Below are 25,963 nucleotides of genomic sequence, written 5' to 3'. Positions count from 1 at the left end.
AAAACTAAAGTATACATTTTATCATACATATTTCAAAGTTGATATGATAAAATGTATACTTTAGTTTTTACAAAGAAAGATTACACTTGAATTGTTATTGTAATTGTAACCTTTTTAATATTTATAATATTTATCATACATCTTTCAACTTCCCCTCCTTGAACTGCCACCTTACCGTGGTGGAGGGGTTTGAGTACCCGAATGACCCTAGGAGCTATGTTGTCTGGGGCTATATGCCCCTGGTAGGGTCTCCCAAGGCAAACAGGTCCTAGGCGACGGGTCAGACTAAGAGCGGTTCAAAACCCCCTTATGATGCCAAAAAAAATGAGGACCGTGACGTCGCCCGGTATGGCGCAGCCGGGGCCCCACCCTGGAGCCAGGCCCGGGGTTGGGGCTCGTATGCAAGCGCCTGGTGGTCGGGCCTCCCCCCATGGGGTCCGGCCGGGCTCAGCCCGAAGGAGCGACGTGGGGCCACCCTCCCGTGGACCCACCACCTGCAGGAGGGACCGTAAGGGGCCGGTGCAAAGTGGATCGGGCGGCAGTCGAAGGCGGGGGCCTAGACAACCCGATCCCTGGACGCGGAATCTAGCTCTAGGGACATGGAATGTCACCTCTCTGGCGGGGAAGGAGCCTGAGGTTGTGCGTGAGGTTCAGAGATTCCGACTAGAGATAGTTGGGATCACCTCTACGCACGGCTTGGGCTCTGGAACCACACTCCTCGAGAGAGGATGGACTCTTCACCACTCTGGAGTTGCCCATGGTGAGAGGCGGCGGGCTGTTGTGGGTTTGCTTATAGCCCCCCAGCTCAGCCGCCATGTGTTGGAGTTCGCCCCGGTGAACGAGAGGGTCGTTTCCCTGCGCCTTCGGGTCGGGGATAGGTCTCTCACTGTCGTTTGTGCTTACGGGCCGAATGGCAGTGCAGAGTACCCGGCCTTCTTGGAGTCTCTGGGAGGGGTGCTGGAAAGTGCTCCGACTGGGGACTCCATCGTTCTACTGGGCGACTTCAACGCCCACGTGGGCAGCGACAGTGACACCTGGAGGGGCGTGATTGGGAGGAACGGCCCCCCTGATCTGAACCCGAGTGGTGTTCTGTTATTGGACTTCTGTGCTAGTTACAGCTTGTCCATAACGAACACCATGTTCAAGCATAAGGGTGTCCATCAGTGCACATGACACCAGGACACCCTAGGTCGATGATCGACTTTGTAGTCGTTTCATCCGACCTCCGGCCGTATGTCTTGGACACTCGGGTGAAGAGAGGGGCGGAGCTGTCAACTGATCACCACATGGTGGTGAGTTGGATCCGATGGCGGGGGAGGAAGCTGGACAGACTCGGCAGACCCAAACGTACTGTGAGGGTCTGTTGGGAACGCTTGGCCGAATCCCCTGTCAGAGAGATCTTCAATTCCCACCTCCGGCAGAGCTTCGACCAGATCCCGAGGGAGTCTGGAGATATTGAGTCCGAGTGGACCATGTTCTCCACCTCCATTGTCAACGCAGCCACTCGGAGCTGTGGCCGTAAGGTCTCCGGTGCCTGTCGAGGCGGCAATCCCCGAACCCGGTGGTGGACACCGGAAGTAAGGGATGCCGTCAAGCTGAAGAAGGAGTCCTACCGGGCCTGGCTGGCTTGTGGGACTCCTGAGGCAGCTGATGGGTACCGACGGGCCAAGCGGACTGCAGCCCGGGTGGTTGTGGAGGCAAAAACTCGGGCCTGGGAGGAGTTCGGTGAGGCCATGGAGAAGGACTATCGGTCGGCCTCGAAGAGATTCTGGCAAACCGTCCGGCGCCTCAGGAGGGGGAAGCAGTGCCCTACCAATGCTGTTTACAGTGGAGGTGGGCAGCTGTTGACCTCGACTGGGGATATCACCGGACGGTGGAAGGAATACTTCGAGGATCTCCTCAATCCCGCCGTCAATCCCGCCATCACGTCTTCCATTGAGGAAGCAGAGGCTGAGGGCTCGGAGGCGGACTCGTCCATCACCCGGGCTGAAGTCACCGAGGTAGTTAAGAAACTCCTCGGTGGCAAGGCACCGGGGGTGGATGAGATCCGCCCTGAGTACCTCAAGTCTCTGGATGTTGTGGGGCTGTCTTGGCTGACACGCCTCTGCAACATCGCGTGGCGGTCGGGGACAGTACCTTTGGACTGGCAGACCGGGGTGGTGGTCCCTCTTTTCAAGAAGGGGGATCGGAGGGTGTGCTCCAACTATAGGGGGATCACACTTCTCAGCCTCCCTGGGAAAGTCTATGCCAGGGTACTGGAGAGGAGAATCCGGCCGATAGTAGAACCTCGGATTCAGGAGGAACAGTGTGGTTTTCGTCCTGGTCGTGGAACACTGGATCAGCTCTATACCCTCTACAGGGTGCTGGAGGGTTCATGGGAGTTTGCCCAACCAATCCACATGTGCTTTGTGGATTTGGAGAAGGCATTCGACTGTGTCCCTCGCGGCAGCCTGTGGAGGGTGCTCCGGGAGTATGGGGTCCGGGGCCCTTTGCTAAGGGCTATCCGGTCCCTGTACGACCGGAGCAGGAGCTTGGTTCGGATTGCCAGCAGTAAGTCCAGACTTGTTCCCGGTGCGTGTTGGACTCCGGCAGGGCTGCCCTTTGTCACCGGTTCTGTTCATAATTTTTATGGACAGAATTTCTAGGCGCAGCCAGGGGCCGGAGGGGGTCAGGTTTGGGGACCACACGATTTCATCTCTGCTCTTTGCGGATGATGTGGTCGTGTTGGCCTCATCAAACCAGGACCTCCAGCATGCACTGGGACGGTTTGCAGCCGAGTGTGAAGCGGCCGGGATGAGAATCAGCACCTCCAAATCCGAGGCCATGGTCCTCAGTCGGAAAAGGGTGGCTTGCCCGCTTCAGGTTGGTGGAGAGTTCCTGCCTCAAGTGGAGGAGTTCAAGTATCTCGGGGTGCTTGTTCACGAGTGAGGGAAGGATGGAACGGGAGATTGACAGACGGATCGGTGCAGCTTCTGCAGTAATGCGGTCGCTGTACCGGTCTGTCGTGGTGAAGAAGGAGCTGAGCCGCAAGGCGAAGCTCTCGATTTACCGGTCAATCTACGTTCCTACTCTCACCTATGGTCATGAGCTTTGGGTCATGACCGAAAGGACAAGATCCCGGATACAAGCGGCCGAAATGAGCTTTCTCCGCAGGGTGGCTGGGCGCTCCCTTAGAGATAGGGTGAGAAGCTCGGTCACTCGGGAGGAGCTCAGAGTAGAGCCGCTGCTCCTCCACATCGAGAGGGGTCAGTTGAGGTGGCTCGGGCATCTTTTCCGGATGCCTCCTGGACGCCTTCCTGGGAAGGCGTTCCGGGCATGTCCCACCGGGAGGAGACCCCGGGGAAGACCTAGGACACGCTGGAGAGACTATGTCTCCCGGCTGGCCTGGGAACGCCTCGGTGTCCCCCCGGAAGAGCTGGAGGAAGTGTCGAGGGAGAGGGAAGTCTGGGCATCCCTGCTTAGACTGCTGCCCCCGCGACCCGGCCCCGGATAAGCGATAGAAAATGGATGGATGGATGGATGGATGGATATTTCAAAGTTAAGGATTCATTACTTGAATATAGCCTAGGCTATTGGAATAAATACTATAACATATTATTTGATTACTTTATTTTTGACAAAACATACTATATTTAACATATGAGCAAAAATTGGCAAACAAAAGTTTATTTGATGTGGCAGATATTTTACAGTAAAAATGTATAATCTATCCAAAACTAATCAACGAAATGTTGTCTTTCATATGTCTGTAACATAGTAACTTTCGTTTTTATTATAAGAAATATAAATGTTAATTTGCAGTTTAATACGTTGCTTATACAAATACATTTTATTTCAACATATTTCAGTCGATTTTTACTCAGTATAGCAATATAGTTTGCTAAAAGCGAAACATTCATTCACACACAGAAACGCGATTCACTTGAGAATGAAAAAAAAAACTTACTACAGTATTCCATAGCTCAGGATCCGTTGTCCTCGAAATACCAGCACTTCTGAGGTACATTTTCCATTATTATTATTTCGATAGTATTATTCCTCACAGCGCCACGAGACGGTGTAAACAAGTACAATGATCTGAATTAGCTTGTTGTGTTTTCTCGAGCTGATATGGGGGCGTTCACAGGTTTGCATGGATCGCCTCAGTCATTTGCGTTTGAATAGCGCGCGCTCTCCGTGGGCGGGGTCACATTAAAAATAATTAGCTGAGATGAGAACGACTGACTAAATTACTTCATTTAAAAGAAGAGAATTAAAGCTTCATGCCTGTGTGACTGTTTGACTGAGTATTCGCTGAGTTATGGTTCATTTTCGGACGCATTTCAGAATGGACTTAACTGACAGAGAGAAGGCAGAACTCGCTTCGTGTTTATTTTTCTTTATTTGGCAAAAAGCAGAACACTTTGTTTTTATTGTGAGTATACACAAAAAAAATACACACTTAACAGGATCGATTGATGTATGAAACTCCTATGGAAAATCAAAGTCAACAGAGTATTTATGAGTCTCTTTTACACTGATAAAAAAAAGCGAGCAGATCACGGCAGCGTGAGTGCCGACCTCAGGGGGTTAAACAGGCTCATTTGGATAAATATAGCTATACATGCTAGCTGGCAACAAAGGATTCCATTCATTATGCACTGAGACAAAAATGCGTTTGTCCACCTATCTAAATGTAAGAAACACGGTGAATAAGCCCCATTTCAAAAAACGGTGGAGTGTTCCTTTAAGTGACAGCATGTTATATGGTACAATTTCTGGTAAGCTAAGTTTTTTTATTATTGCTTGACACAAATTTCACAATTTCAATTCAATTAAATTCTTGTGATTTGATATTGACTCGTTTGGATAAATATTAGGTACACAAGATAAGCGTTAATTTTTCTCAAGAAAAAAGATCCCACCTAATGCTGTAAACACACAGAGAGCCCTATCAGCTGGCAGTATTATTTAAAGGTTGAAAATAACTAAAATATAAATGTAAATAACTCAAAAATTAAATATAATGCATTTTTTATTATAATAACAACTTTATTTAATGATATAAGTAAAATATAATAAATATGTAATATAGTACACATATTAAGCAAAATATTCGCAATAGGCTAGCAATTTTTTTCTTCTAACCAACTATGTGTTATATATTATGGTCATTAAAGGGTAACTAAACCCTAAACTAACTTTTTTTAGTTAATGATCTGTAAGAATGGGGCTTTATTAGTGCTGTTCATTGATTCAAGTAACTTTTTTGTCATTTGGGTATAAAGTGATTTAATTCTACAATATATGGTGTAAAAACGTCTGACTGCTGCCCTCTTTAGGTTGAACGGTGGTTACTGCAGTTGAATTTTCCTATTGGATATTTGCGGTGGTATGTGACGTAAGCGGTGGCACGTGACGTAAGCAAGTTCCAGCTCACCACGCCCTTGGTACGAGCTAGCGTAGATTTATCTGTATTTAGTTCAGTGGTCAGGAGAGTACGTAGGTGTAGTATTGCTGGTTGCAACAGCACTGCTGGACTGCATAGCTTTCCAGCAGAATTGGGAAATTAGGCGCCAGTAATTGCATACACTTGGCCTGGAAGGCCGTGATTCACACCTGCATTTTACGCGGGATTGCTTTTCCAACGCAATAGAGGTGGAAATGGGCTTCTCCATACAGCTCGCGCTGAAAAGCAACGCAGTGCCAAACGTTGCTCCTCCTGCATGGACTCCACCACCGCAGCGACATCTTGATGTGAAAAAGCGCTGGCGCATTTTGCTGGATTTTTGCACATAGCAGCAAAATATGAATATGAATATCAACTCGATAAAACTCATCAGCTGCATCATGCATGTACTTTACGTTGTCTTGCGACCCTGTGAGTCACTCTCCATTTTAGAGAGTCTGACAACAGGTCTCAGGTGCACGCCCCCCCTGCTCACGGTTTGTCCCCTCTATCTCCGCTGGGGTCTGCCCACTTTTCTAGCATTTTTCAAATATTGCCAGTGGGTGGAGTCAGGCTCTGACCAGGGGTTTAGTTACCCTTTAAATGGCTTTCCTGAGGTAAATGTTATGTGACATAATTGTTCTCCAGCTGTTTTACCTCTTTCTGCGGTTGAAAAACACGGATTGATCGATATTATGTATGAGGAATATACATTTCTGTAAGTTGTACTGTATCTTTCAACATTGTTCATTCGTGTTTAATTACTATTAGCTAGTAGCAGATGATCAGTTCACGTGCTGCTAGCGATCTGTCGCGTCACATTTACAAGCGCCAAAACAATATTTATTGTTTGAATTTCGTAATAAAATTGACAGAATTTGAGAGCTGAGATTTATTAAATCATAAGTAACCTGCTCTGTCTTGTCTGTTGGTGTCAGTGTCCTCTTTGCTTCGTGATTTTTCTGTGCGTGAGAAAGTGGATGTGTGGCGTGAGAGTTTTTCTACGGTAGCTATGATCTATTGCACGTATAAGATGTATAAGATCATTTTTTACTTTTCTTGTATCTCCTGAAATGAAAGCTTAAGCTTAAGTTCTGCCAGAAAGACTTAATTACTATGTCACTTATTACCTTCATTATATCCAATCACGTCTTTATACTTTCTGTATAAAAGGTCGGTACTTACACGTTATTGATATCGATATTGAAGGAAAATGCGATATGCGATAACTCTTCAAATAATGCAATATTCGATATAATGCTTAAAAAGTGTGTAAAGTAAACTTAAATTATCTTTGAAATATATTTAAAATTATATAACCTACATACTGTATGCGTTTCACATTCTTTTTGTAACAAGAAAACACCCCTACAACTTCTGAAAGTGAACAGCAGTGTTTTACTGTAGCATGAAATATATTTAAAATTATATAACCTACATACTGTATGCGTTTCACATTCTTTTTGTAACAAGAAAACACCCCTACAACTTCTGAAAGTGAACAGCAGTGTTTTACTGTAGCATGAATAATTAAATGTAAAAATAAACACTGCTTAGTTATCACTGTATGAATTAAATATATACTGATTCTTATCAAAGCTACAAAAGTTATTCAGCCAAGAGCAGTGAGTGATTTTCTCTTTGTCTTTTGTTCATGACCCCAGGTTTTTGTAGACCCCAGTTATTGTAGGTGTTGCGATATGCGTATCGGGATATATACATTTGCAATATTTCAATAATTTCTATATATTGTGCAGCCCTAGTAGAAGTTTAAAATGTTAGCATTTGTTGATTGACAGGCTGTCTGTCTGTTGGCCGCATGAACAGACTTTCTGGAGAGCTGATGATACTATAGCAGGACACATGCCCTTTGACCTGCTCGATCTTGGAGGCTTTTTTTCGTTAAAGACCCTAAAAGTTAGTCCTTAAAGGTACAATATGTAAGAATTTTGCATTAAAATATCCCATAATCTCAAGGCCAGTGTTATATATTTTGTTAAGTTGATTACTTACAATATCCCAAATGTTTCCAACTATTTTTAAATCGTGAGAAAATTGCGATTTTAACCAAGGAAACGGGGCGTTAGAGCAGGGGGGAGCTGGGAGTCGCCAGTCAATTGCGTCATATCCGCGTTACCCTCGGTTTCCGCTCGTACTGCGTGGAGTCCTGGACAAATGCGGAAGTTGTAGTTGTAGCGTCTATCAAGCAACACACGTTAGCTTGTTTCTTGCAGTCGTTATGGAACACAATTATTCTTTACCGATTGCAGCTGGTTCTGTCGACAAAGCATGCTTAATTTTATATTTTCCACATGTAGCATTCGGTAATAGTTATGTTTATGTAAGGGAAGTATTATTGCTTTAGATTTGTGTTTAGTTCATTGACATTGTTCATCACGTCTGGTGTTTATGGCCATGTAAATAAATATAGCATGTGTTATACATAAAGATTAATCAGTATTTTGGCAAATTATGTGGGTATGTTCGAATGTACTTAATTGTTTAGAACACGTAAAACTGCGGCGCGTTATCACAACAATGAATTCGACATACAGTAACATCTATGATAACCAAGTTAGTATTAAACCTTACTTTTCTTGCGGTTAATTCATTTTAATGAAATAAAAGTATGATGAGGTTCAATAGTCAGGAAGGAAGAAGACAGGGGTCGGCGTGACTGGGACTCGTACTTTATTAAAATAAAGCAAAACAAACAAAAGTCGTGCACAACGCGCATTCACCATGGCAACCGCGACGGCACAAAACAGTTCAAAAACGAGAGCTCGGATCCACCGGTTTTCTTTCTCTGCGTCCAATTTTCTCTTCAGTTTCTCTCTCGTTCCAGCGCCCGGCTTATAAGCGGTCTCTCCACACGGATCACAGCAATAAGACACAGGTGTTCGTCGTTTGCACTTGACCTACTTGCGTCCCGCTCGTCTCTTCTCTCTCCCATTACAGACCGCGCTGAACCACGCCCCCCTCGCCACAAAAAGCATGTCATTATAAAAATAGAACTTAGTCTCATCCATGAACATGATTTTTCGATTCCCCTCTGACTGATATACATCCACGGTGGAGTTGAAAACGACAGTTCCCATCATTCCACGCTCCTTCACATCGTCATCAAGCTACGCCGCTGTTGTTGTTTGGAATGTAGCGCCCTCTAGCGGCCAAAAATTCTTGCATATTGTACCTTTAAGTCCGTAATTCCAGATGTGTAAAATACAAAACACATCTACACATGAGAGGTCTTCAGAAGTCGTAACTTCATGGGTCAGTGGGTCACCTGAGAATATTTAATTTCCCTTAAAAGCCAAAGATTAAGCTAAATGACACTAGTTTCCAGCGTTTGTCATTTTTTCTTTTATAAAATGTACTTTACTTTTCTTATTTCTACAAAGGTTCAATTTAAATTAATTTCCTTGCAAGTATAAAGTAAAAAATATGATATATAACATGTCTGATGCAATGTTTTTGCAAAGAAATAGGTGCTACAAAACTCCAAACAGTTCCTCACACAATGACAGCATTAAGGACGGTCAACGGCTCAGGTCAATTGGTGAAAACACTGCATGTGTAAGGTAGTTTTCCAGATTACCCAAAAACCAAATACTGTATTACACTTTTCAAAGGATAATCTAGCTTTAAAGTTAGAATAAAAAGTTAAAACCAAACATATCCTCATACCTGTTGTGTTCTGACACAAAGCCATTAACTGATCCTTTTTGTTTTATAAATTTACTTTTCTTATTTCTACAAATATCAGCCTGATAAATATGGAATTAATACACAATCATGCTACCAAATACGTCTGACACAACATTTTTAAGAAAAAGCAGTGTTTTAAAATACAACTAAACCAGATGATTTTTCTTTTGACAGTCCTACAGAAATGCATGTTGATTACTAAGTTTCAGGAATAGTGCAAACATGCAATGTTCGAGAAAGCTAATATTGGTGTAATCTTTGCGAGGTCTCACCAATAACGCAAAACTTTGTGTGTTTTATGATCCAGGCATTGCTTTACTAAAAGAAAATATTATGGAAGTAATTTTCAAACTGTAAATATACCAAAGGCCTGAGGCATTACAGGTTCTAAATGTTGCGCTTTGTCTTTCTCTGAATTTCTTAAATAAGGATATATTGAACATTTCACATGTGTGAGATGATGTGTGACACTTCATATTTAAAAAAAACAACAAAAAAGTTTTTTACATGAGCTCTGATAAATAAAAAAATATACTTTAAGTTCAAGTCAAGTTTTTCCACAGACCACCAATGTAGAATATTTGTTTTTATTAAGACTTTAAATAATTCATTCAATTTAATTGAAAACATCTTTTATTTTTAAAATACAAAATTTAAACGTTTAACTATAAATAACTTTTAAGATTGTACTTTGAAATAAATTCAACACTAACAAAACATTCACAATGTCTCATCCTGATCACTGAACACAAACTCCCTTCTGACTCAGAGACTGTCAAACACTAGCCTGGGAAAACCCAGACAACGTCCGGCAAATTTAGATTTGCTCTGCAAGTAGTCTGGCAAAGTAGCCTGACGTCGTCATACTCAGATTCTAGTCAGAATGTGAGTCTGATACTGCTCCATTGAGCTTTGATTATGGGGCGTGTTTCAACCGAACCAGGAAAGAAAATGCCTCTGCACTCAATTGGATAGAACTACAACCAATCAGAGCAACGGAGTAAGTGACGTATGTTTTTCATTCATGTTTCCAATCGACAAATGCCTTGATCGCGGTTCTCTGTTCCTCTTTTAAAATGAATGCGCTGTCGATATCTCCTATAACAGATGCAATGGCGGAATCTACACATGATGTTTCATAAACAAAGTTCAGGAGGAGCACATTCAAATAATCAATCCAATCAACCGTCTACGGTCTACACTATCAGCATGAGAGGAAGCGTATATTTATTCACTCTGTCAACTCACCTAACATTCCTTGACAGTTTTCAGCATCCCTCCACTCACTCTCGGCTTGTTCTTCCACAGCCAGGAATACGGGGGGAGTACTTTGGGTTCGGGCCGAATACCGAGCCCGAGCCCTCTCCTCAGACAGCACGCCAAATATTCATTTATTCTATCTGACTTATTTGTAAGCGTGAACTCGTGAAATCTCAATTCTCCAGCGGCAGTCATTTGAATTCAACCCAAGCGCTCGTTGATGACGTGGATGATTGCGTTACCGTTGCTCATCTGTCAATCATCGTATAAAGCCTGCCCTGACAATGTGATTGGTCCGAACAATTTTTGTTCGGGCATAATAGCTCCTCAACGGATCGAGTCCAGACCGAACTTCCCAACCTAAAAATTTTGTGGGCGGGGCTAAGTTCGGCTGGCATCCAGGCTACTGGCAAAGAGCTCATTCAAGCCGATTTCTAATCCGTCCAAATCGAGGCACCAATTAGAAACGTTGAGGCGGGCTTTACACGATGACTCTGATTGGTTTTAGGTCTATCCAATTGCACCCAGAGGCATTTGAGGTCCCAAAGCTTGCCTACTTTTTTGCTACACATTCAAAAGTATATACCTTTTCTTCACAAAAAGAGTACATACTTTTATGGCGTAATGTAACTTAGGCGAATTGGGACACAGCATATGGCTTTACACGATTGACGATCGTTAAGGGGTGCGTTTCCCAAAACCATAGTTGCTAACCTGTTAGCAACTTAGTTGGTTGTGAAGAGTTACAAATTTAAGAATCTATTTCAGATATGCTTCCTTACATAACATCACGATGAAGAATACTGATTTTAGCTTTTAAGGTTAAGATCTCAGCAAAGTTGCAATTCCTGTTCTCTCCTTATTGTCTTAAATAGCTCTTGAAGCCCCAGTTTCACTCAGACTGATGAGATTTAGCACACGAATGATTCACTGAGAATCTCAACTTTTGTTCTGCAAATGGCTTTCGGACCCAAATGGCTCTTGGAGCCTTATGCTGATTGAATTAGGATTGGCCAGACCCTCAGTCTAGGGTGTTACCTAAACCTGTTACATGCTTTGTTTGAATTTGCCTCCAGCTTTAAAAGTCCCTCCTCCTAAAATGCCTATAAGATACCATGTAAAGTTCCCTTAGTCAGATAATGTTGGATTCCTGCAGCCACGTCAACGCGAAGTCCTCAATAATAAATAACTTTGTTTGAACGTGCAACAACGTCTTCTGGTCTCTGCTTCGATGAAAGAAAACTTTACAACAGTTGGCAATGGGAAATTGCACCATAATACCAAATACCAAAATAACTCAGTTAGCAACTATGGTTTTGGGAAACGCACCCCTGATTGGTTTTAGGTCTATCCAATTGCGCCCAGAGGCATTTGAGCAACGTTCGTTGGTGACACCCCTTTGGAAATTAGTTATTAATGAAGCTTTGCCAGACCATAACTCAGTTACTACTGAGAATGGTCTGGATTTAACCAGGCTGGTCAAACACTGATGTGAGAAAGAAACTCTTCAGGAAACACTCTGAGATCTTTTTTTTTAACCAACTGCATTTTTGCAATCCCCATACATACGTTGTATGGACATCGATGTGGTCATAAATCATTTTGACACAAGCTAAATGACATCATCATAACTACTAACTGAACTGTTGACGAAACGCGCTCATGCCAACTAGAAATGAATGCGAGTGAGTAGCAGATACAGAGCTCTTTAATTCACGATCAACCTCGTTTTATTGTTTATCGGTTTATTGTAAAGTGAATTCAACAAGGCATTCTTTTTCTTTGAAGTAACAAAGGCTAAATAATTTGTTACAGTTATTTTTTGTAATTGGTGTGGATGACACGTAGCGAAATATACAGTTTTATCAAGTCAGAACGTTTGAAGCACCGAGAGACACAAGTTAAAGCGTTGACCACCCATCTATCGTCTGAACACTGTCATATGAGCATGAGTTTAACGCTTTATGCTTAGGCTGCGCAAAGCCTCATAGATGTGACATTTTTCTATTGCAATGTTTATGTTGAAATGTTTTCGTTATTTATTAAAGAAAATAATGCAAATCATAACAACCTACAATAAGCCCATTTAATTCTTAATTAATCCTAAAACACAAATGCTGCCGACTAACATCGGTTGTAGTATAGGCAGTGAATGGTACTTACCAGGTCACCCCCATACAGTCTGTATAGTTGGTATGATCCGAGAGTTTCCGGGAGAGAAGTAAAGCGAGCTAGACGTGATCTCCGTGTGTCTGTGTCATTATTATCTAATAGCAGTCATCAAGCAGTGACTGAAGATCACCGAGGCGCGAGTGAGCAGTGACGAACAGCAGCGCGGCCGGACATCCGAACGAGCCCCACGTGCTAAAGCGACGGTCGAGATGGAAATGCTTCATCCGCCGCCACCTTTGTCTCTGACGGGGAACTTGGCTGAAAATTGGCGTAAGTGGGAACAAAGATTTAATCTTACTGCCTCAGCTCTAGTGGATAAATCGGAGACGAGACAAATCGCTGTACTGTTGCATTGCTTAGGAGAAGAGGCGCTAGACATTTATAACTCGCTGGACATCGAATATGCAGACGCACGTGATAAAAAATTATCAGAGGTCCTCGCAGCACTGCGAAAATACTGTGCTCCGCGAAAGAATACAGTCTTTGAACGACATCAGTTCTGGGCCCACACATTCTCCGAGCAAGCAGGCATAGATAAATTCCTCACGGAGTTAAGAAACAAAGCATGCACATGTGAATTCGGAGAAACCGAAGATCTCATGATACGAGACAAAATAGTGTTCAGTATAACAGACTTTGGCCTCCGTGAACGATTGCTGTCTGTATCTGATTTGACACTTTCAAAAGCCATCGACATGTGTAGAGCTAAAGAAGTCACGAGGGCACAAGTTACAGCAATGGCAGCATCGTCAGAAACACAATTTGTGCACGCCGTCACTAAAAAAGGCCAGCAGTCTAAATGGCGATCAAACAAACCAGCAGTGCACAAACAAATGACACCGCCAACGAGAGAACACTCAAAAAATTGTGGTAAATGCGGACGCATTCACATGCCCAGGCAATGTCCCGCCTACAATGAAGTGTGTAAAAAATGTGGCAAAAAGAACCATTTTGCACTCGTTTGCAGATCAAGAGCCAAGATGGATGCGCTCGACACAGATACTGAGATATCGGGGATAGACACACTGTTTGTGGGTACTGTAGTTCACTCAAACACGTCAGAAACAGGCTGGCACGCAAATCTGAATATGGCAGGCACAGTTGTCAGCTTCAAGCTTGACACGGGGGCTGAAGCAAACGTCATTCCAATGAAAATCATTGAACAGCTTCAGGTTCCTGTGAACATCAAAAAGACAAACACAGTGCTAGTGTCATATAGAGGCACCCGCATCAAACCAGATGGTGTTGTTAAACTCCAAGTGCAGTCTAAAAATAAAACAACTGACATGATGTTCTTTGTTACTACAGCATCAAATACAGCCCTACTGGGGAGACAGGCGTGTGTGCAATTAGACCTCATAAGAAGAGTTGATGCTCTAACACCAACAGCACCTGCCACAAAAGCTGAGCTTCTTAACCGCTATGCATCAGTGTTTCAGGGTTTGGGCCAGTTTCCAGGATTGCATCACATTCACACTGATCCTTCTGTTCCACCGGTAATACACGGCTGCAGGAAGATACCGTATGCAGTTCATGACCGACTCAGAGAGACGCTGGATGAGCTGGAAAAAAGAGGCGTCATAAGCAAAGTATCTAAGCCGACAGCATGGGTCAGCAGTCTATGCATTACGGAAAAGAAAAACGGCACACTGAGAGTCTGTTTGGACCCCAGAGACTTAAACAGAGCCATACTCCGCCAGCACTACAACATTCCAACCCTGGAGGACATACGGAGTAAGTTAGCCGGCAAAAAGTTGTTCACCATCCTTGATGAGAAAGACGGCTACTGGCAGGTTCAATTAGATGAGGAGTCAGCAGATCTATGTGCTTTCAACACACCATGGGGCAGGTACCGTTTTCATCGCATGCCTTTTGGCATAAAATCAGCGAGTGAGGTGTTTCAACGTCTGAACACAGAAAGCTTTGGGGATATTGAAGGTGTTTTCATGGTAGCAGATGACATGATCATAGCAGCATCCACCAAAACAGAGCATGACGTCATCCTGGAGAAAGTGATGAACAGAGCGGTAAGTCTGAATGTGAAATTCAACATAGACAAATTGCAGTATATGGTCAATGAAGTCACTTACCTAGGCCATGTTATCACTGCTGAGGGAGTGAAGCCTGATGAGTCCAAGGTTGCAGCGATATTGCAATTTCCTCCTCCCTCTGACAGAAAAGCTCTTCAACGTTTGCTGGGAATGACACGCTATCTGTCACAATACATACCCAACGAAGCTACACTCACTGCACCACTCAGACTCTTGCTAAGGAAAGACACAGACTGGCAATGGCATCCTGAACAGCAGTTAGCACTCGAAAAACTCAGAACAGCCATAGTAACTGCACCAGTTCTTGGACATTTTGACCCAAAGGAGCCGATAGAAGTGCAGGCTGATGCCTCAAAAGATGGCTTGGGCGCAGTTCTAATGCAGAAACAGCAACCAATTGCATATGCTTCAAGAGCACTATCTGCGGCTGAACAGAACTATGCTCAGATAGAAAAGGAGTTACTAGCCATAGTGTTCGCTCTGAGAAAATTCCACCAGCATGTTTATGGTGTGCCTGTTAGAGTTCAATCTGATCACAAACCACTTGAGGCGATATTCTCCAAACCCATAGGCGCAGCACCAGCACGTCTTCAAAGAATGCTGCTCCAGCTTCAAAGGTATGACATTCACATTGTTTACACTCCAGGCAACCAGATGCACATCGCAGACACGCTGTCCAGAGCATACATTCAGTCTGATTCAAAAGAGAGTTTAGACCTGAGTGAAGAGAAAGTTATCTACGCAATGGAGGAAGAATCACTTTGTGGTAACATCATGCACAAAATCCAACAAGCCACACAGTCAGATCCTGAACTTAACCTGATACGGCAGCTACATGAGCATGGATGGCCGGACAGAAAGAAAAATGTTCCACTGGCAGCTCAAGCTTACTGGTCAGTCAGACATACTATTAGCATAGATGCTGAGTTACTCATGAAAGATGATCGCATAATCATTCCTCGTGCATTGCGACCAGAAGTGCTGAAACGACTTCATGCGGCACATCAGGGTATACAGCGGTCTCTAGCACATGCCAGATCATGCTTTTACTGGCCAGGACTTACTGAAGCTGTACGTCAGATGGTAGAAACCTGTGCTCACTGTCAAGAGAGTCGACCTGAAAATCAAAAGGAACCACTCATGTCACATCCAGTTCCAAATGCACCGTGGCAGAAAATCGCCGCTGACATTTTTGACTTTCAAGGACGTTCATTTCTTCTGATTGTGGACTACTTTTCCAAATTTCCAGAGGTCCTAAAGTTGTCGGACAAAACGTCAGGTACACTGATAGCACAATTCAAAGCCATGTTTGCAAGACATGGAGTGCCTGAAATCTTGATTGCAGATCATGTACCCTTTGCCAGTGCTGAAATGGCTAGATTTGCCAATGACTGGGGTTTCAACATCATACACTCCAGCCCAAATTTCCCTCAATCCAATGGCATGGCAGAGCGAGCTGTAAAGACTGTCAAAGCTATGCTGAAAGCAGCTGCTCAGTCTGGCACTGATCCACACCTGGCTTTATTAACACTCCGCAACACTCCTATCACTGGTCTCAAATACTCGCCAGCCCAGATTCTCATGGGTAGAGTCTTACGATCAACCTTACCCAAAAACATCCGAGAAACACTGCAGCATCTCCAATCACGACAAAAGAAATGGTATGACAAAACAGCATCACCATTGTCACCTTTGAAAGGAGGAGATAGAGTACATATGAGAATCAAAAACAAATGGAAACCTGCTAAAGTTGTCAGCATCCGTGATGAACCACGTTCATATGATGTAGTCACAGCATCAGGTACAGTCTACCGCAGAAACAGACGTCACCTCAGGCCTGACAGGTCAATCAAACAAGACTCACAACCTGATTGTTCTGTGTACACCGACAATGACTTGTGCAATAACACTGTTCCAAAGCCTGGTCCAGTTGAGTCTTCTCAAGAAGAGAAAATGAGCGAGAGACGTCCAGAATGCACAAGAGTTGGACGCATCATTAAACAGCCAGCATGGTTTAAAGATTATGTGCTTACTTAAGTATGCTAGATTTAGTGTTATTATTGCTTGTTCATAGCAAATGTTTATTTGATACACTGGTTATATTTACAGCATACTGTTTTGCTTTATATCAAAGTAATACTTTGTTAAAAGCTTAAGAAGGGGGATGTAGTATAGGCAGTGAATGGTACTTACCAGGTCACCCCCATACAGTCTGTATAGTTGGTATGATCCGAGAGTTTCCGGGAGAGAAGTAAAGCGAGCTAGACGTGATCTCCATGTGTCTGTGTCATTATTATCTAATAGTCCAAAAGACGACTACAACATCGGTTAGCAAGTAATTTTACGATCATTTATTTTAAATTATTTCACTGTTCCAGTTCATAAATCTAGGCCTACTAACAAATTAAAATAACACAAAGTATAAGATGCATAACCTTGACATGCATAGCCTTTCTAGCTGTAGAACATCTGGGCACACAATGTTAACGATTAGCCTACTTTGCTAAAATTTGATGCAATAATAGAAGCCTACATTTCTTTAGTTCTAAATTTGTACTGTAATACAGTATTATGAGTTCGTTTAACTACAATGTTTCACTTGAATTGATCTGCTTCCAGTTCTCAATAAGCCACGGCTGATTAGGCAATAGAGAATAAACTGACACTTTTCAAAGTCTGTGATTTACCGCTAAGAGGCGCTACAAAGGCAGCAAATACACACCCGCAATTTTATGTCAATGTTCTAGTTGCTAGCAGAAGTTTTGATTAAGGTTTTTAGACCATTGTAAACCATTTAACCATTTTGTAAAATCAGACACTGTTCTATTAAATGTACTTGTATAACATATGTTGCTGTTCTTGGCCCTGTAATTGTTGTTTGCTTTTATACTTTCTTGTTTCCATGTACAGGAAGTACACATATATTTCTTTTGAATGAGCTCCTCCAACAGTGACAGATGTCTTCATGTTGCTTGTCACCTACATTACAGTTACAGTGAATTAAACCTTACCTTGCTTGTGTTGCTTGTGTTTGTTCTCCAGTTGCTTAGCCAGATTGTTCTGGTTTATCTTCCTCAGGATCTCCACTGTGATCTTCACAGCTTCTTCTGGCCCAAAACATGCTGCCATCTTATCCACTGTGTCTAAGATATCTGCTTTCTCCATGTCTTTCTTTGTTATACACTCATGATCATTCTGTAAGTGCCACTTAAACTTCTTCCATTCAGCTTCTACCAGTTCATTCAGTGATTTCTCAAGCAGATCTTCAATAGATGCCATTGTCCTTCACTGATTCACACAGATTCACAGCTGCAGGACAAAAAGAAAAAGATCTGAAGTAGTTTCACTCCTAACATTTGGACATAAGCACTCAAATGTATTTTGGGTTATGAAATGAAGCTGTGATTGGGTTCGCTGATCGATTGCTCCTGTCTGCCTCGTTGCTTCTGCTGCTGTTGTGTTGGTTTGCGTCTGTAAGCTTTGTGTACCTTTCTGTTTTGAATCATTATTTACTATCATTCCTTGTTGTTTATACTGCTAAATATAACTTACTCAACATCACATATTATTCTGACATCGCTTACTTCAATCTAAATCGTTATTGCTAGCACAACACACTAGTAATTCGCTAGCCTGTTAGCGTGCCATCTGTGCGCTCTTTATTTATTTATTTTTCTCTCACGCGCTCGCGCCTTTTACTAGTCCATTAAACAACTTAGGTGAGTAGGATCAGCCAAAAAACACAGTGAGTCATGTCATCTTCTCCTCTTATTGTTACTTGCACCTCATGCAACATGTTTAGCATATCCTTCTGTAACCCGTGTATCAAAATTAACTAAATTAACTGAGGTTGAATGGGCACAGTAGCATTACAATAAAGTTACGTCTAAGTTCGTAAGGAGGATTTGAGACAGCAATTACCACTTAAATAAAGAAAACATTTTGTATTGGTACCAGTTTGTAAACATACAAGTGATAGAACAACAACAACAAAATACAATCATCAGGCCTGTTTGGTATGACAAATAAAATAAATGGTTCCCCAAACACAGTTCAGAAAGTATTTTCCTTGTGTTCTTATTTATCTTCTTTTTTCTTTTATAAAGTCTGATCCTTCCAGGAAAGAAATATTGAAGTAGAAAAAAAATAGAAGCAGAAGTAGTTACGTGACAGAAGAAAGATTTACTACCCGGGTAGTTTTAAACTCAGTTTCACTCAAGGTATCCGCAGTGTATGGTGTGTTGTATTCTCTTATCTGTTTGATGACAGATTAAGGATACTGAGCTCGCTCCAGAGAAAGACGCGTTGTGACATCAACTAGGCACTGTTGGCTCGCCATTCACTCATCCACGGTCAACTCAAGAAGTACACATCAACAGGAAACAAGAAGAAGAAGAAAGAAAAACCTGCATAATGCAGAGAACTTGTCACTCATTCACATTCACTTCATCTGAATTGACAACAGATATAAATCACAAGAAATTTCAAATCTTTCGCTTTTCTTTCTTCAACTGCAATATAACTTGTTTTACAAAGAAAATCCTGGGAGAATATACCCACTTAATCAACATTAAACAGAGCAATGTCTGTCATATTATTATTGTATGACTCAAAGGCCCTGTCCCAAATGGCGCACTTCATGCGGACTTTCGGTCTCGTGGACTTGAATTGCGCGTGCTCGCTGAGTCTACGAGTCCGTAGGCCGTCCCATTCAGCATTTTACCGCTCTGAAGTGTGCTCAGCAGCGCCCCCTTTGTACCCTTGAAGCGGTCTTCCGCGAAGCCCGCATAGAAGCAGGCTTTACGCACTTTAACTACCCAGGAATCCTTGCGAAAGGCCAATCAGACAACAGATGGGAGGAGATTTCACTCAAGGATAGTTGTTGACATGGCTGAGAAGAAAATATTACGGTTTTTATGACCTAAATGTACATTTCACCAGTTACCTACAGTTTATACAAACATTATGGTCATCGACCAGTGGCTAATGTCTCAAACATAATAATAGCGCGTTTAATAATACGATCGCATTATATCGCTTTACTGAGTCATATGTAAATATAGTATGAATATTGAAACCTGTAAAATTGAAAAAAAATATGTGTTTTAAAATTGTAATCTTAGTTCAAATGGAACATTATGTAGCCTATTATTATGTACAACTGTATACATCATTTAAATAAGCATGATATATTTATTGTTTAATGCCCAGGTGATATGCACAATATCAAAATATAGAACTGTAAAATTAGGATGTGTAGTTGACATGCAGATAACAGCGCAAAAATGTGATTTCTCCTGGCCAACAACAACCAGGCTGTTATTTCCGGCGTGCCGATCGAGTCTGTCCCAAAAATACCTCTCAATGCAACCTCGTGGACTCACACCAAGGGCCCTATAGGTCTGCACTACATGACGTCACCAAAGTGTGGACTCTGAGGAAGTCCACAAGTCCGGAGTGTGCCATTTGGGACAGGGCCAAACACTAAATGAAACGTCCTGGTTGCTTATGCAACCCACCGTTCCCTGAAGGAGGAAACGGAGGACGTAGTCGACATCGACTGAATGGGGGCTAGGGAGCCTATCTTCTTCGAGCATGCTTGAACGAGCCAATGCGCACAATGGCGACATGAATTTGCATCACGCGCTCCGCCCCACGAGGCGGGTATAAATACGGAAGTGGATGCAAACACCATCTGTTTTTCGCTGAGGAGCCGAGCGTAACTCGGAGTCAGTGGTGGTTCAACTATAGTGGCAAAGGGACTACGTCCTCCGTTCCCTCCTTCAGGGAACGATGGGTTGCATACGCAATCAGGACGTTCCATGATAATTCATGGTAAATTATGCTACAACATGGTAAATCATGGTAAACTATGGCAAATTATGCTAGAATCAAAGTAAATCATGCTAGAACGTGGTAAATTATGGTAAGTTATGGGAATTCATCGTAAACTATGGTAAACCGTGTTAGCATGATGCTAGCAACATGCTAATTATGATTAGCATGTTGCTAGCATGATGCTAACATGATTATCATAGTTTACCATGATTTCATTTTGCAGAGATATAGGTCTTGCTAAACGGTTGCTAGGGTACTCTGTTTGATTGCTATGTAGTTGCTTGAGAGCTGCCAATGATGAAACTCCAAAGGCTGCTTGTCAGTATGAATGATATAACTCCCATGCCTCTGTGACATTCAGAATGGAAGATGTCCCTCTTTGGAATTTGGTTGCTAAGGTGCTCGACAATGGTTGCTAGGGTGGGGCTGGAAGTTTTGAGGTGATTCATGATTGGCTGTTTGCTGCCCCGAGTCAAACAAGACCACCCTCATTTTTCTAAGACACTTATATACAACGATATCCCTTTGATATCTTTCAATGGAAGTCTATGGACCTTGTTGCTAAGGTGCTCTAAATGGTTTCTAGGGCGTGGCTTGATAGCTTCACAATGATCTTGAGAGACTGATTGGTTGTCTAAGTAAAATGAGCCTGCCCCCTTGTCTCTATGACACTGTGATCCAGAGTTATGATCAATACAAAATCCCTATGCAATTTACCATAGTAGGAGAAACACATGCGATTCATGGGCCGACCTTCGCCATAGTATGTCTATGGGGCAACTTTTGGGCAGCTCCTGTTCTTGTTCTTACCAGTGGGGATTTCTTTAATGGCTTGTTTCCACTGAGCGGTACGGTACAGTACAGTACGGTACGGTTCGGGTCGGGTCGGTAAACCATGAATCAGCTAGCGTTTCCACTGCCAACAGTACCCTTACTTGATAGGCGTGGTGTAGCCTATGCTGGAAAGAAGCGATCGACGTCATTTGCGCGCGAAGAAAGCAACATAAACTACAATGGATGACATACAGCAGATCTTGTTCTTGCTTCTCAGCATGTTTATCACAAGTCCGGTTATTCTGCAGATGGAACAGCGCTCTGGAACAGCACTCAGCTCACTCTGCTACTCCGGTTATCTCTGTATGTATATTTTTGGCAACAATAAAACGAAATATGTTATAAAACACCACACTGCCTCTTTTCGTTTTCATTTAAAGAAATCTTAAACATTATAGCCACACAAATGTGGTTCAGGCAACGCGTATTTATTATATTCACTGCATATAACGTTAGCCTATTTATAACAAAACAAAATATAAAATATAGCTGCAAGCAGCCATTACCGGGGCCAAGCAGAATAAGACGACAAGACATGCCAACATGTCTGAAAGTGTCAGACCAATTGCGACAATGAGCAATTAAAGACATTAAAGAGGATTTTAGGCAAAATGGCTGAAAAATCATAGAAACAGTAAATAAAAATATGATTTAATGGATTATCACTTTCGACCAATAGGTGGCGCAGTTACAAATCTGATGTGATGTGGTCAGAGTGAAGTGACAATGACACATACAAAGTTTGGTGTCAATATGTCAAGGCATTGCAGAGATAAAGCCTGAATAGTGCTATTAGCATCATGCCTCAACTTTGCTGCTTCGCTATACGAAAACGGTTTCGTCTATCGACACGAAATCCATAACTTTTAGTCGGCACGGTCTGGAGATGATACGATTCGATTTTGGTGAAAATCGGACAAACGGTCGAGGAGTTCGAAAAAGTAAGTTTTGACTGAAAATCAAGATGGCGGACAGGAAGTTCGGCCAAATAAGGTAAACTTGGTATCTATGTTCTCGGCTTGACCCAAGGAATATAATAAGATAGGTGGCATTTCAATAGCCAGATTTATTCAAAAGTTATTAGCCTTTTTGGGAATTTTGTTATAACTTTTGAGCACTAGGTGGCGCTGTTTCAAAATATTTTAGGTACCTTCAGGGGATGGTGTTGTTGGCACATTCTGAGTTTTGTAATATTACACCAATGCATTTGTTTAGTATAGCATTTTATTTCACAAAACTGTATTGAAGTCAATGGGAATTTCATGTTTTGTTCTATTATCTATTATAGATTATAGGCTCAGTCCCACAATTTTTTTATGTGTCCTCAGAGTGAGCCCATACATATGTGTGTCAATTTTGGTGAAAATATCTCAATTCACTTCAGAGTTATAGACATTTATATGAAAAAACACGTAAAAAATGACTGACACATGAATTTGATTGAATTTTACTACCCCTTACAATCAATATTTTTGCATTTGGGCATTGGTGTTTAACTTTCGACCTATGTTTCCAAACTTCTGACGGTGGTTTCGTCTAGATCGGACAAGCGGTTTCGAAGATATAGCCAATTGTTTTTTAAGCGCTAAATCACAACGCTACGCAAACCGTAAGGCGAAACCTAGCATGTTTGGTATCGTAGGACTCGGCAAGGTTTCAGGAGTCTAATTAGATGAGTCTTGTGAAAATAAGTCGACCACACCCAAAGTTATAAGCATTTGAAAAAAAAAATCACCACTAGGTGGCGCTGTTTTGAAACTTCTCACGCTCCTTCAAGACATCGTGCTGATGACCCATACTAAGTTTCGTAACAATCCGTTCATGCGTTCTTAAAATACAGCATTTTAGCACAAAATTCAAAATGGCAGACAGTCAAAATGGCCGATATGGTCAAATTTGATATCAGTCGACTCGGCATGTTGCCCTGAATCTAACGAGACCAATTTTATGATTTTTGGACAAACTGTTCAGAAGTTAAAAGCAAAAATAGCCATTTTTCATATCTCCGGACCAGTAGGTGGCGCTGCGCCACCTACGCAGCATGTTGCCTCAGGTCATGCTTGTGAGTACATGTACCAAGTTGGATCTGAATACGATAAACCGTTGCGGAGATACAGCCTTACAACTGTTTTTCCTAGCGCTACGTAAAATTTGTTTGTGCGTTTATTGAAAATGGTTAAGCGAATCAACTTGAATTCCATAACTTTTGGTCAACACGGCCTGAAGATGATCTGGTTCAATTTTCGTGCAAATCGGACAAACCGTCTAGGACGAGTTCGAAAAAGTAGCTTTTTTAGAAAATTCAAAATGGCCGCCATGTTTTTATGACGGAAAATGACGTCATAGGGTGGAATCGACTCGGCATGAGCTCAGGAATCAGAGGAAAAAGAATTTTGTTGATTGGCCTTACGGTTCAAAAGTTATTAGCAAAATAAAAGTGAAACTTTGGACAGGTGGTGGCGCTAGAGGGAATGACTTAGACACACCAAAATTGGTGTACTTAATGTTGGGACTGTCCTCTATCAGAATGTCAAACCAAAACAACTTTCCCGCAATAGGCTCTATGGGCTGCCATAGACGCCCAGTCGGAAGAAAAAGCAGAATAATAAATATAGCTGCAAGCAGCCATTACCGGGGCCAAGCAGAATAAGACGACAAGACATGCCAACATGTCTGAAAGTGTCAGACCAACTGCAACAATGAGCAATTAAAGACATTTAAAGAGGATTTTTGGCAAAATGCCTGAAAAATCATAGAAACAATAATTAAAAATATGATTTGATGGATTATCACTTTCGACCAATAGGTGGCAAAGTTACAAAACTGATGTGATGTGGTCAGAGTGAAGTTACAATGACACATACAAAGTTTGGTGTCAATATGTCAAGGCATTGCAGAGATAAAGCCTTAATTAGTGCTATTAGCATCATGCCTCAACTTTGCTGCTGCGCTATACGAAAACGGTTTTGTCTATCGACACAAAATCCATAACTTTTAGTCGGCACGGTCTGGAGATGATATGATTCGATTTTGGTGAAAATCGGATAAACGGTCTAGGAGGAGTTCGAAAAAGTAGGTTTTGAATGAAAATCAAGATGGCGGACAAGAAGTTTGACCAAATAAGGAAAACTTGGTATCTATGTTCTGGGCTTGACCCAAGGAATCTATTAAGACCAGTTGCATTACAATAGGCCAATTTATTCAAAAGTTATTAGCAGTTTTGGAAATGTTGTTATAACTTTTGACCACTAGGTGGCGCTGTCTCTAAATATTTTGGGTACCTTCAGGGTATGGTGCTGATGGCACATTCTGAGTTTCGTAATATTACACCAATGCATTTGTTAAGTATAGCATTTTATTTCACAAAACTGCATTGAAGTCAATGGGAATTTCATGTTTTGTTCTATTATAGCGCCACCAAGAGGCTCAGTCCCACCATTTTTTTTATGTGTCCTCAGAGTGAGCCCATACATATATGTGTTGATTTTGGTGCAAAAATCTCAATTTGCTTCGGAGTTATAGACATTTATATGAAAAAAACATGTAAAAAATGACTGACACATGACTTTGATTGAATATTACTACCCTTAAACATCAATATTTTCGCATTTGGGCATTGATCTTTAACTATCGACCTATGTTTCCAAACTTCTGACGGTGGTTTCGTCTCGATCGGACAAGCGGTTTTGAAGATATAGCCAAATGTTTTTTAAGCGCTAAATCACAACGCTACACAAACCGTAAGGCAAAACCTAGCATGTTTGGTATCGTAGGACTCGGCAAGGTTTCAGGAGTCTAATTAGATGAGTCTCATGAAAATGAGTCGACCACACCCAAAGTTATAAGCATTTGAAAAAAAAAAATTACCACTAGGTGGCGCTGTTTCGAAACATCTCGTGCTCCTTCAGGACATTGTGCTGATGACCCATACCAAGTTTCGTAACAATCCGTTCATGCGTTCTTAAAATACAGCATTTTAGCACAAAATTCAAAATGGCCGACAGTCAAAATGGCCGATATGGTAAAATTGGATATCAGTCGACTCAGAATGTTGCCCTGAATCTAACAAGACCAATTTTATGATTTTTGGACAAACTGTTCAGAAGTTATAAGCAAAAATAGCCATTTTTCATATCTCCGGACCAGTAGGTGGCGCTGCGCCGAAACACAGCATGTAGCCTCAGGTCATGCTTGTGATGACATGTAACAAGTTTGGTCTGAATACGATAAACCGTTGCGGAGATACAGCCCTACGACTGTTTTTGCAAGCGCTACGTAAAATTTGTTCGAGCATTTATCGAAAACGGTTTGACGAATCAATTTGAATTCCATAACTTTTTGTCACCACTGCCTGAAGATGATCTGGTTCAATTTTCGTGCAAATCGGACAAACCGTCTAGGACGAGTTCGAAAAAGTAGGTTTTTCAAAAAATTCAAAATGGCGGCCATATTTATATGACGGAAAATGACGTCATAGGGTTCAATCGAATCGTCGTGAGCTCAGGAAACAGAAGAAAAAATCAATTTTGCTGATTGGCCTTACGGTTCAAAAGTTATTAACAAAATAAAAGTGAAACTTTGGACAGGTGGTGGCGCTAGAGGGAATGACTTAGCAACACCAAAATTGGTGTATTTAATGTTGGAACTGTCCTCTATCAGAATGTCAAACCAA

The 25,963-nt window shown here is 42.1% G+C and overlaps 1 protein-coding gene across 3 annotated transcripts in view; it reads right to left on the bottom strand.

Annotated features, from left to right (window-relative positions):
• LOC311081630 (uncharacterized protein) overlaps nucleotides 1-25,963 on the bottom strand; it is a 178,215-nt gene that overhangs the window by 121,249 nt on the left and 31,003 nt on the right. For all 3 annotated transcript variants that reach the window (XM_084112213.1, XM_084112214.1, XM_084112215.1), the window contains exon 2: nucleotides 17,631-17,928. In XM_084112213.1, coding sequence (XP_083968339.1) covers nucleotides 17,631-17,898 — 268 coding nt within the window. In that variant the 5' untranslated portion in view covers nucleotides 17,899-17,928. The remainder of the gene's footprint in view (nucleotides 1-17,630; nucleotides 17,929-25,963) is intronic.

Source organism: Abramis brama, assembly GCF_963993115.1.
Source record: "Abramis brama genome assembly, chromosome: 4".
In the NCBI taxonomy this organism is placed as follows: domain Eukaryota; kingdom Metazoa; phylum Chordata; class Actinopteri; order Cypriniformes; family Leuciscidae; genus Abramis; species Abramis brama.
The sequence above is the reverse complement of the archived record's forward strand: the minus strand, read 5'-3'. Positions and strand labels throughout refer to the sequence as shown.